This window comes from Plecotus auritus (assembly GCF_963455305.1).
Source record: "Plecotus auritus genome assembly, chromosome: 3".
Classification (NCBI taxonomy): Eukaryota; Metazoa; Chordata; class Mammalia; order Chiroptera; family Vespertilionidae; genus Plecotus; species Plecotus auritus.
This window is the reverse complement of record NC_137772.1, coordinates 9,236,634-9,250,036: the sequence shown is the minus strand read 5'-3', so window position 1 is coordinate 9,250,036 and position 13,403 is coordinate 9,236,634. Positions and strand designations below refer to the sequence as shown.

Genomic DNA, 13,403 nt, shown 5'->3' with positions numbered 1-13,403 from the left:
GACTAACTTTGGTTAATCAATAAGAGATTTCTACTGAATTTAAGTACACTGAATCTAATTTTCAATACAGCTGGTTTACTTCAGTAAAAACCAAGAATTGGAATGCAAAATGATAAAACTTAGTTGATGTAAACAGATTTAACAAGTTACTGTAATTTAATCTGTCTTCAGGCAAATTACAACCTGGTTATAAGTGTCCATAGTTAATTAGCTATTCTGTAATACTTCCACAATTACTTCGTCAGGAATTTCATCCACTCCACCATTATAACTGGGAAGACTGTTCTCTGCAGCTTCTGCTAATTCAGCATCTTCAGTCGCTTCCAAGAAATAAGTATCATCAAGGCCACTGTCCCAGTCAGGGTCAGAGCACATGCCTCCTGACAATGCACTAGATGATGGCACATGTGGGTTCTGGGTCCCATTGTTCATGGTTTCGTGTGTTATGAACTCTTCTTCCTTTAGTTCCAAAGGGCAGGGGGATAGGAGAAAACACTGTCTTCATTCAGAATATGTGATGATTTCATGGAGCAACCTATGTTGGATTAAGGTATCAGACCAGTACAGCAGATATTCAAACGAATATGCTACATGGTGTTGTCTCTGATACCGTCATCTCAGAGAGAACTCATTCGTTCAAATATTGCTGTCACTGTCGCCCAAACACTGGAAATGCCTGCAGTACCTCCGGCACATCCTGTTCACTAAAAACAGGCGGACGGGAGCAGGGATAGGTTGATTTTTTTTTTTTTTTAAGTGGATGGCCCAGCTGAAGGCAAATTGAAAAGTAGATCTGCTATCTGAACAGACTTACTGCTCTATTTAAAGAAACAGGTTAGACAACTGTCAAAATGTGACTGGATTGTATATTAGATAACAGTATTGTATCAACATTAAATTTCTGAATTTAATAAAATGCCCTTATTCTCCAGCTACAAGCTTAAATATTAAGACATGAAGGGTTTGATGTTTGCAGCCTCCTTTCAAGAGATTTGTTAAAATCAGCTGTTAAACCCTAACACCCACATGATGGTATTTGGAAGTGAGGCCTTTGGGACTTGATTACATCATGAGGGTAGAGCCCTCATTAATAGGATTAGTGCCCTTATTAAGAATCCTCCCAGAACGCTCCCTTATGCCACCTGGGACGTAGAAACAGGTGCAACATAACAGCTGCATCTCTCTGACCGGGAAGCTGGCCCTCATCAGGCGGCATCCTGATCTGAGATTTCCCAGCCTCCAAAACTGAGCAGTAATGTCTGCTGTTTAGAAGCCACCTGGTTTGTGGTTACAGAAGCCCCAAATGACAAAGACATAAGTTTAAAACCAAAACAATTTATACAGCAGGGGTAACGCTGTATACCAACAGTACTTCCATCTGGCATTTCTGAGGTTTTACTAGATAAGCAAACCCACTGAAACCATACACATGCTTCAAAATAATACTCCAGTTAAACCAAGGATGATACTCTTCCTCTTAGAGGCAGTTTATTTTTTTATTTTTTAATTTATCAGAGACTCTGGCTACCAGCTATTTAGTCCAGCTTCTAGAGACCAAGAATGAGACTCTACATCTCTAAGCACTTACTTAGCTTATATTGGATAACTTTTATTCTAACCATAACACTCAAGGACAAGGCTAATAGATGGGGGGTGGGAAAGCAACCAATAAAAAGTCTAGAAGATAACATAACATGGCAAAGGAGTACTTAAGACCACATAGAAGAAAAGTGGACAGTTATAGGCAATCTATTAAATCTGAAAAAAGTTCAACTTCATTAATAAATTAAGAAATGTAAATTAAAAAAAATACCACTTTTTTGCATAGTAGGTTAGAAAAGATTAAAAGGCAAAAATGTAGGGTAGCAGGTGCTCTCATAACCTGAAGTGGAGAGCAATTTGGTAATATGTATTATTGAAAATATTTGATAGTTTAGGAATAAAAGCTTACAAAACTGTATACGTGGTGTGTATATGTATATGAGTGTATATGTGTGTGTATATATATAGATAGATAGATTCCTACAGATTTGGTTTAAAGAAACACAAAGATGAGCATTTTTGTATACTCTGTAGAGCAAAACACTTTTCTAACATACGGGACTGGTTAATAGATATCTACAACTTCTTATGGAGCAGCGCAAAAGGATGAGGTGCGCTGAGGTGAACAGTCACAACAACTCGTTTCCCACAGTGTGTGTAAAAACGGTCTGGACACACTGGACACTACTCATAGCTCATGTATACGCTGAACCAAGGACTAGTCAGTCAGGAGAGAAACTAAAATCTGCACTTACCTCTTTGAGAAGGAACAGGAGGCATATTTCAGCAGGTAAAGGAAAACCTGAATCAGAAAGAGTGAAACTGTTTTACCCAGACACCTAATCTTTACTTTGTGGTAAATGTCAGATTTAATAACTCACGGTCAGATTTGAAGTTTTCCGCTTTACATATGGGGTCATGACATTTTTGATACCAAACTTCATTTTTCAGATCAACCAAAATCCTTTATGGTAAAAAAAATAAAAAGTTAATAGCCAGAATAGATTAAAAAATAAAATTCAGCTACATGCTCTTTGTAAGAACTATGCTAATTCTTAAAGATGGAGAAAACTTAAAAATTCAAAAAGTGAAAAATATACACCAAGCAAAAGAAAACTGTGATTGCCAAAAATATCATACAAAGTGGACTTGAGGACAAGAAAAATACATCTCCCAAGAAAAAAATATATTTCCCACTCTACCCACCAATTAAGATAGCTTCAAAGTACAGGTGGGGCAAAAGTAGGTTTACAGTTTTCATATGGAAAATAATACAATAGTAAACTCAGTGTTTCCTACACTCACCTGTAAACCTACTTTTGCCGCATCCTGCTTGTGAGCAAAATTGACAATTTTAAGGATAAACAAACCTTTTACCATAAGTTGAGATTTTAAAAAAACATTCTTTTGATAAGTGACACAACAAATAACCATTCAGTAAGGATCTAGGAAATTTGAATTACATAATAAAAAGCAGTTAACAGCTCGGCCAGTGTGGGTCAGTGATTGTCAACCCATGAACCAGGAAGTCACAGTTTGATTCCCAGTCAGGGTGCACAAAGCCCAGGTTTCCGGCTCAATACCCAGTAGGGAGCATGCAGGAGCCAGCTGATCAATGATACTCTCTCATCATTGATGTTTCTCTCTCTTCCCTCTCCCGTCCTCTCTCTGAAATTTAAAAAAGCAATTAACAGATTTGATATAATAGTTATATATGAATACTGCTTCAAATAATTAAAAGCAGCTCTTTATAAAACATAAAAATTGACTGCTAAAAAAAATTGACTGCTAGGTACAATGTGAATCTTATTAAATTTAAAAGTATCCATTCATACAACATGTTCCTTGATCACAAATCAAGTTTAGAAATAAAAAGATAACTACTAAAAACCCATAATTAGAAATTTAAAAACTTGTAAATAACCAGTTGTTGACCCAAGAAAGAAATCATGGTAGAAATTAGTTAAATGGTTAGAACTGAGTGGAATTGAAAAGACATACTAAAATATGTGAAATGGACTTAAAGTTATCACAGAGGGACTTCAGATCTTAAAAGCTTATTTACAAAAATTAACGGCTAAAACAAATGAGTAACTAACTTGGAAAATGAACAATAGAATAAATCCTAATAAAAGGCAGGAAATAATAACAAAATTTTTTAAAAATCAACAAAGGGCCAAAATGTGAAAATTGGTAATTTTTTTGTGAGATTGATAAAGTAAATAAGGTAGTAACTAAAGTTATTAGAAATTAATTGCAGATGTAACTACAAATGTAAAATACACTAAAAATACAGTAACATTCTGAACTTTTGCCAGTTAAATTGAAAATTTTGGTAGACAAAATACTAGATGGCAATATACCAAACAAAGCAAACTAAAACAATCCTATAACCACTAAAATTTAAGTAGTGCAAAATCATCCCACATTTCATAGAAAATGAAACAAATGGCTAATATTCCACCACATAGTAGTCAGACATGAACCCAGGGAGAAAAATGCAGGCAAGCCAGTCTAACTGCCTCAGAAACAGGCCAATGACAGGCTTCCTAGGAACAACCAATGTTGAGGTTCCCAGCAACCAGAGCCCGTGGCAAAGTAGGACATTTACATTTTTCTAGGGAAATGGTGCCTGGATATCTGCCAAGCACCCTGCAGCTGCTTGCAGTTCAGGGCTTTAATATTGCGTCACCCTCCATCCCTTTCGCTGGTGTCCTGTGTTTGGAGGGCTGGGTTTTTTGGTGTGGCTGTGATAAAGTACCGTAAACATCAATGTGGAAGGAGACAATGGTGGGGGTGGCAGTGTCTGACCCGATGCCAGTGTTTAAGAGGTTATGCGATGCTCAGGAGGACACAGATCCCCTTATTAAAGAAGGGCCAAAAGCTACAAAAAGTTGTACATTAGTCATGGGGATAAAATATATAGCATAGACTATGGTTAAGAATAATGTATTGCATATTTGAAAGTTGCTAAGAGAGTAAATCTTAAAGGACCGCATAAAATATTTTTTGTAACTATGGTGACAGATATTGATTTACTGTGGTGATCATTCGGCTATGTATACAAATACAAATCCTGTATACCTGAAGCTAGTGTTATATGTCAATTACACCTCAATAAAAAAATGAAGTAAAAATATTTCCTTTCAATTGATGAATATTATTTTTCTCAAAAAGCTACCAAATTGTTAGGGCAAATACTGGAAGCTGTTTGAAACAATTTCATGGACAGAACGTAGGTATTCTTAGGCCTTGGATCAATGTGGAGAAATTACCAAGAATCTAAGGGCACCTGAACTAAGTCTGGGAGCCTCTGGACCAAAGCTGTCTGCTAGGCAGAGTCCTTATCCACAGAATGCTCTTTGCAAGATGTTTCTGATTGCTGCATATAGCACCTAAACCTAGTCCATGGGTGATGAGGCACCGTTCCCTGAGAATGTCACATGCTGTGTAAGTATAACATGTAGATCTTTCACCACCTCGGTGCTCCCTGCTGTGTGTGGTGACTGCTCACTTCTTCCTCAGCTTTCTTTCTTTTTTTAAAAAAATACATTTTTACTGATTTCAGAGAGGAAGGGAGGGAGAGAGAATCATCAATGAGGAGAATCATCGGTCAGCTGCCTCCTGCAGGCCCCACACTGGGAATCGAGCCACAACTTGGGCGTGTGCCCTGACCGGGAATCAAACCATGATCTCCTGGTTCATAGATCGATGCTCAACCACTGAACCACGCTGGCCAGGCTGGGCCCTGCCTCAGCCTCTAACCTGAGTCAGAGAGCATCAGTGCAGGAAGGACCTGGGAGACCTGCCGGGTAGCCCCGGCCTCAGTCTGCTTCACCTGTGCTTCTGATTCCTTGTATCTTTCAGTAAAGCTTGACACTGGGTAAGAATCTCAGATTCCTGAGTGTGGTTTGACAATGCAATCCTCAAATTCACTAGTAATCAGGGAAATTCATATGAAACTACAATATTTTACACCCCCCAGATTGGCCAACCCAAATGTTTTAAACCTAATGATACTAGTTTTGGTGAGAATATGGAGCAGTAGAAAATCTGAAAACACTGTTGGTGGGAGTATAAATTAGCATGGCCAGTAGGGAAAATAATTACTACTTAGTAAAATTAAATACATGCATATTCTATGACAGCAACTATTTTTAGATACATATTCTGAGAAATGCATGTGCATTAGGCAATATGCACAAGAATATGTGTAGCTTCATTATTCATCATAGAAAGCCACATGACCATAGGACAGATAAACTGCATTATTCATCATAGAAAGCCACATGACCATAGGACAGATAAACTGGCATATTTATATAGTGACCTATTATATACAATAATGCAGAAGTGAGCAACAGCTACATGCAGTATGGATGAACCTCACTAATACAATGTTGACCAAAAAGCAAGTCAAAGGATGCAACTTACATAACATTAAAAATCAGCTAAGATGAAGTAATACATTGTTTGGAGATATAAATACATACGGGAAAAAATTTCAGAAAGCGAGGGAAAAACGAACACAAAATTCAGGATAATAGCTATTGTCTCTGAGGTCCAGAGAAGAGGAATAAATTGGGGTTGGGCCCACAAGGTGCTTCTGAGGTTTGACCAAGTTCTGCTCCTCCAGTGGGGGGCAGGAGTGGCAAGTGTTGGTCTGTAAAATGTACATGTACATGATCCACTTTTCTGTGTGTATTTCACAGTTAAGGAAAAGTAGATTATGGATACATAATACTGGTAATTTTTCAGAAGGAAATATATAGCAACCCAACAATTTCAGAAAGTTAAAAGATGGTCATATACATGGATGATAATTTTCTGGTAAACTTATATGCATAGAAAAAGACGAGAAAGATACACCAAAACCATAACCACAGTTATCACTGGTTCTTGGACTAGGGGTGATATCTTCCTTTGTGTTTTGCTATGTTACAGTGTTGTGTATTGAGCATAGTTTTGAAATTGTTTAATGAATTAAGCTACGTGTGCAGTACAGCACAGAATCACACTCCTAGCATGCTTTCTGGCTTTCCAGCACCTGCTGTGTGACATGTTCTCGTGTCTGGTACATGGGCTATATGTGCTGGACATACAGAGGTCTCAGCTCTGACAGTATATAAACAGCACAATTTCTTATATAACACTAGAGGCCCAGTGCACAAATTCATGTATGGGTGGGGTCCCTCAGCCTGGCCAGCGATTGGGGCTATCGGGGCCGGCTGGCCGGGGGGAGGGACTGCGGGAGGTTGGCTGGCCACAGGAGGTTGGCTGGCCACAGGAGGTTGGCTGTGGGAGCGCACTGACCACCAGGGGGCAGCTCCTGCATCGAGCGTCTGCCCCCTGGTGGTCAGTGCGTGTCATAGTGATCTGTTGGCTGGTCATTCGGTCATTTTGTCGTTCAGTCGCTTAGGCTTTTATATATATAGATAACTCCTAGGTTTCTACTCTATCCCTGTTCTAAATACATCCTTTTATTGTTTATAATTCTTTTCTGGTTTTACTTCATCCTTCACTTCCTCTCCTTTGCCAGATTAAAAAGAAAACAAAAACGAAAACAGGGCCTGGCATGGACAGCAAGCATTCAGTAAATAGTGGTTTCCTTCTGTACCATTCTCCTTGTCTTAAACACGTAAACATAACCTTCACTCCAACTCTTAACACTGAGAAGTTTCCTTCTTGCCCAAATTTGTTCCATTGCACTTTAGACTCATAAGGTGTCAGGGGCCAACAGCAACAGGAGAGAGACCTTCCACCATAGTTCATCATCCACTATCTCGTTTCTTTTAGCCCCACTGCATCCTACCTTAGTCCTCTCAAGGTTATACTATCTATGAGATTATTTTACCAAATAAAGTACAAATAAAGATGATAGGTGCTGGGTGGAAGGTTGTAATTAAAATATTCAAATTAAATGTTATAACACAAACTAAATATAAATTGAATTACAGGCAGTCCTTGGGTGATGTCGGAGATCCGTTCCTACAGTGTGACATAACGATTTTCACCATAAGTTGGAACCCACCTACATAAGTACCTACGTCACCCACATGGAGCACATACAGCAGTAATGAAGTGAAACAGTAAAAAAAGAAATTTAAAAGATAATTCCTGACCTTTACTTGTGGTAAATAATAAAAAACATAAAGCACATATGTACATAGGTTGAAATGATGGAACTTTTTTTCTTTTAATAAATACTGTAAATGGGAGATGGCGACGTAACCACGAAATGACGTTAAGTCAGTCAGACATAACCTGAGGACTCCTGGTATAACAAACTAGTGGCCTGGTGCACAAATTTGTGCACATGGAAAGGAAATTAATTAGAAGAAATATTTTAATATCGCTATTCACCCTTTCTCTATAACAGAAGTGTCAACCAAATTCACGATCCACAATGACAGATCGAAACACACGTGTGTGATTGGCACCAGGGAGAGCTTTATATGTATTGCGCATGCGCGAGTCAACTCAGCCTTTTACATATATAGATTATAAAAACAGTCATTTGTATATTTTCAACTTTAAAATTATAAATATTAAAAATATTGGTTAAAAACATAGAACTTATTAATAAACAATATTACTTACATGATATTATTACTCTTGTGGGCTCTTCCAATGTTTCCACACCAGCGATATTTACAAATGTCATAAACCAATAATTCTTCTGGAAAAAAGTAGTTCCAACGCCGAATCCCTAAAATGCAAATAATGTTTATAAAGGCATTTTTACTCTATCATAAAACAGTTAATAAAGAATAAGATTATCTTTACCTCCTTTAATGCCATTTTTATTCACCAATGAAAGAACAAACTGATCAATTTCAGGGTAGGGCGAGCCCTGAAAACCTTCAATGTTTTCTACTGCAACAGAGAGAAAAATTAATTATAAATGATATAATGGTTAAAAGTTGAGAAGTTTTGATTTAAGTTGTTTGGTATAATTTTGGATTACCTCCTCCCCCTCTTGGTTCCCACTCCCCCCTTTTTGCAATGTTCCTTCTAATCAGTCATGGATTTTTTAAAAATATATATTTTATTGATTTTTTACAGAAAGGAAGGGAGCGGGAGAGTTAGAAACATTGATGAGAGAGAAACATCAATCAACTGCCTCCTGCACACCCCTCACTGGGGATGTGCCCGCAACCAAGGCATATGCCCCTGACCGGAATCAAACCTGGGACCCTTGAGTCCGCAGGCTGACGCTCTATCCACTGAGCCAAACCAGTCAGGGCTTGTCGTGGATTTTTATTAACCTACAAGGAAGCTGGAAGGAAGGCCCCAGCTAGCAGCCAGAAGGCCCCAATACGTGCACGAATTTCGTGCACAGGCCTCTAGTAAATAATAATATCCCAAAATATGTATATAAAAATATTCACTGGAGAGTTTATGTAGGAAATCTTAGAAAAACTCCTGTATGTTCTTCAGTATAGGAATGAAGAATATATAGTTTTCATGAGAAACTTTGGCCATTAAAAGAATGAGATGCTCTCCATGTTACTGGAAATACAGGAAAAACCCTCCTGGTTAAATAGGAAGCTACTGACAGTGGTCATCCCTTTGCAGACAGAGGATGAAGAGAACTCGTCGGTGTTTTATTTTAATATGTGTTCATTTTATACAAGCAATATATTACTTTGGTAGTGTTTTTTTCAAAATGGTATAAATGAAAATTAGTGAATACACTTTTTAAAATATCTTTTTAATTTTCATTTTGGATAGAAACTTAGTCATTTTAAAAGATCAATAAATATGAATATATAAAACTTAAGATTTTAAAGTCAAAACAGATTTAACATCCTTAAATTTTCATAGAAAATTATTTTTGTAAAATTACCTGAAGTGCTGGTACTATTAAAATGCCCAGCCTGTTTTTGTTTATTCTCGGATGCGTCACATCTAAGTACTCGTAAAGTATCTGAGAATCTGAAGAAAATATGTTCAAGAAACAAAATAATATTATATTAGAATTAAAGAGACATAGCCACAGAAAAGAAACGATTTCAAAGAATTCCATATTAAAATCCTCTGTTCAACAGCTATTACGCCAGGACATTTATGCCACATTTGCCTATAAAAGCACCAATCCCACCCACATAAAAAGAGGAGTGTGGTGATCACCAAAACACTTCCCTGCAGAGTGAGCTGAGGACTCCGAGGCTGCTGAAGGGACGGAAGGAAGTGTGATTCCTCAAACAGACAGAGCCTCTGAAATGTTTGTTACAATGATTTAAAAGTGTGAATAATGGGAAGAAAAGAGAAGGAAAAGACAGGTGACAGCAAAGGGAAAAATGGATTGAAATTAATGAAAATAAAAGATGCATTCATAACCGTAAAGAATTTTGCCTTTAATTTCAGAAAGAAATCCTCTACTTGGATACACAAAAGACAATAAAGGAAGCCCTAATTCAGTAGAACTCTGCATTTCTGTGAAATTAATATTGAAGCTACAAAAGAAATGGGGTACTTCAGGCTGTATCTATCATAGGTCCCCTATGTTGCTTTTCCATACATGATAGAATGTGATCTTATTCTGGTGCCAACAACTGGGGGTAGCAATTGTCATATAATTTTACACTACTCCCACACTACTTCTAGATCTCAGAAACTGCTACCACTACTACAACATTTACTGAGCAGATCCTATGTGCCAGGCACTGCATAAATATTTCATATGTAGTTTTAATTTATTTAGTCCTAACAATTCCCTAAGACAGATGTAAATATTTCCATTCTAAAGGTAAGGAAACTAATACTTTGACATTACTTCTGAGATATGATATGGAAGAACTCAAACAGTCCAGAAACATCTGAAGAAAAGCAACCATCTCCCACCTTCCTTGGGACTGCTGTACATTAACAATCCAGACACAATTTTCCCTACAGCAAATACTTTAAACATTTTTATTAAAATTCATTTCTATGGAGTTTCTCTTTAAGATTATATCTGGGAAAGGCAAAGGAAGAGCAAGTTAACAAGGTAATTTAGTGCTCTGGACTAACAAAAATTGCAAGCCTAGAATCAAGGGGATTAAAGGCAAATATATATACAGTGTATGTATATATTCTTTAACTTATTTGAGAGAGAAGAAGGGACAGGGAGAGAGAGATAGAAACATCAATAATGAGAGAGAATGCCCCCTACTGGGGATTGAGCTCACAACCCAGAATGGAGCCCTGACCAGGAATCAAGCCGTGATCTCCTGGTTCATGGGTTGACGCTCAACCACTGAGCCACACTGGCTGGGCTAAAGGCAAATACTTCTGTTGAAAGGTGTCTTTCACACTTTTTTAAATGACCAAAACATGTAAAATCAAATGTTCAACAATAGAACAATTAATTAGAGTATGTCAATACAATGGAAAATTATACAGGTATAAAAAGTTTTTTTATAATTAACTGCTGGCAAACTATTAACTTGGCAAATGTTCAGAATATGCTGAGTAGATAAAACAGGTGACATACCATATAATCTCAACAAATATTTTTTAAATGATGGAGTTACGTAAATTATATATGTATGTGCATATATGAAAAAATGAAATGTTAATAGTAATTATATTTCTAAATGCAATAAAACTATTTTTATTTTCTTCTTTATAGAAATGTTAATCATTTCAGAAAAACTGGAAAATATATAAAACATAATTATAAAAGGCCACAAAGAGAATACTATGTGGTTAGAAAATAAATGTTACTATTATGTTTCAGTTAATAGACAAAAGAAAACAGTAACCTAGAATTTTAAGAACCGACTTTCTTGTTTTTTAAGGTAGAATGAATTTACACAATTTACATTTTAATGCTGTGCAATGCCATTCACTGTGTAATATTCGTGAATACACCAAGGTTTAATTCTGATACTACATACCTGACATTGCTGACCAGAGAAGAGAGGAAATACTGTTTCTCCTCAGAAATGTTCTCTGACTGTGTAAGAGAAAATCTGTTATCTTCAGCGACCTCCAACACCACAGGCTTTCCTTTTTTTGATGACTTATACAGCCGGAAGTTTCTATTTCTTGTATAAACTCCTATATAAAAAATTAGCAAAGCAGTATGAACGCATGTTTTCATAGTCAGCAAGTGTGAAATTAATTTGCATAGCATTTTTTAGAAGAAACAACAGTTCTGATCCACCTTGGCAACCTAGAAAGACCCTGAGCTCACCTCTTCCTGTGGTCACAATGAACCTCAGGTATAGATAGAAAAACGACCTCTGGAAAAAACCTAGAATCTGGTGGAAGTCCCCTTTCACAGAGAGAAAATGAAAGGAAGCCACATCAAAACAGGTAGGAAAGGCCGAGACACTCTCACCGTACACCCCACCCCTGGCAGGGCAACCCACCACATGGGGGAGAGGGGGGAACCCTGAAATCCTCCTGGGGAACCCCAACTTTTAAGACCAGCAATTGAGAAACAAAACCTCCCAAACACCTGGCTTTGAAGATGACCTGGGGTTCACACCCATGAAACCTGCGGGGCCGTGGCCAACAGGCACGGCTCTTAAAGGGCTCACATGTAGACGCACACACCAGGGCCCAGAGCAGCCCTTTGAAAAGCACCAGACTTTATGTGCAAGAAACCCATTTGCTGATTTTAAAGTGTTGGTCTGTGGGGGCGGGGCCTGCTCACACACCCTTTGGGGATGGAGGCTGGTGGGTGCCATCTTCCTGCTATCCCTCTGCCTTGTTAAAGCCACTGGCACCATCTTTCCTTCTGTTCCCTTTCTTCTTTCTTTCTTCAGCCGGTGCCAGCTGGGCACGCCCTCTGTCTCACTCCTCTGTGCTCTCAGGCTGTGTCCAGAGCACCACTATCTCCCAGAGGGGCACTTCTACACTCGTCCGGTGCCCCACTTGCCACTCAGGGGGCACCCCTTGACTGCCTTGCGTTTGTGGGTCCCATAGGACTGTAACAATTGGAGAGGCAGTTCTTGGCAGGCTACCACCCGCAGGGCACTGCGCAGACAGCGGACTGAAACACAGCTTTTCCATGAAAGAGTCTTAATTGCTTGTCTTAGAGCTTCCCCCTTGGTTGCAGGTTTCAGGTTGGGCACAGAGTTTTGAGGCTGCAGAGCTTTCCCAGAGAATGTAAGCCAGGGGACACCATCTTTGCCCTCTTCCTCTACCTCGCTAGCTCACTGGCATGCCCCATAAAGGAGCTCATACACTCGTCTAGCACCTGAATTTTGTGACTCCTGCTCAGGAAACACCTCCAGATTGCCTGGCTCTGGTGGCCTGGAGGCTTACACTTCCAGTCCATAGGACAGGACTGTGTATGTTTGCATTCTTTAAAAGCTGCAGCCTGAGGCTTCGGCTTCCAATCAGCATAAATCTAGGTGCTGAGATGCTCCCTTTTGAGACACAGACTGTTTCTGGCACACCCTCAACTACTGGGAGTTATTAGAGATTAAAAAAAAAAAAATAGCCTGCTTGGACAATCACGAAGGCTTGATAGACAAGAGCCAGGGCAGAACAGAGTTAAACCAGAACCTACACAAAGCCAACCCTTCAAGACTGGGAGAGGTGGCGGTTTCATCTAATGCGTAGAAAACAACACAGAGAATTAATAAAAATGAGAAGACAAAGGAATATGTTCCAATTGAAAGAACCAGATAAAACTTCAGAAAAAAATACTTAATGAGATTAACACATTGCGGACGGATCACGAGAATTCTCGTGTTTCCTGTTCTAAGGCTTGTGGCCAGTCATGAGAATTCTTTTTTTTTTTTTTTTTATGTATTTTATTGATTTTTTACAGAGAGGAAAGGAGAGGGATAGAGAGTTAGAAACATGGATGAGAGAGAAACAATCAGTCAGCTGCCTCCTGCACTCTCCCCACTGGGGAT

General features: G+C 38.5%; 1 protein-coding gene across 1 annotated transcript in view; it reads right to left on the bottom strand.

Moving 5' to 3' along the window:
• Positions 1-207: 207 nt before the first annotated feature.
• The window catches only part of PRIMPOL (primase and DNA directed polymerase), a gene marked incomplete at its 3' end in the record, with an annotated part of 39,322 nt that continues 26,126 nt past the window's right edge, over positions 208-13,403 (bottom strand). Inside the window, exons 7-13 of the mRNA XM_080661815.1 lie at positions 11,427-11,589; positions 9,392-9,480; positions 8,329-8,418; positions 8,143-8,251; positions 2,424-2,506; positions 2,298-2,344; positions 208-459 (exon numbers count right to left, since the gene is read on the bottom strand). Coding sequence (XP_080517941.1) covers positions 208-459; positions 2,298-2,344; positions 2,424-2,506; positions 8,143-8,251; positions 8,329-8,418; positions 9,392-9,480; positions 11,427-11,589 — 833 coding nt within the window. The remainder of the gene's footprint in view (positions 460-2,297; positions 2,345-2,423; positions 2,507-8,142; positions 8,252-8,328; positions 8,419-9,391; positions 9,481-11,426; positions 11,590-13,403) is intronic.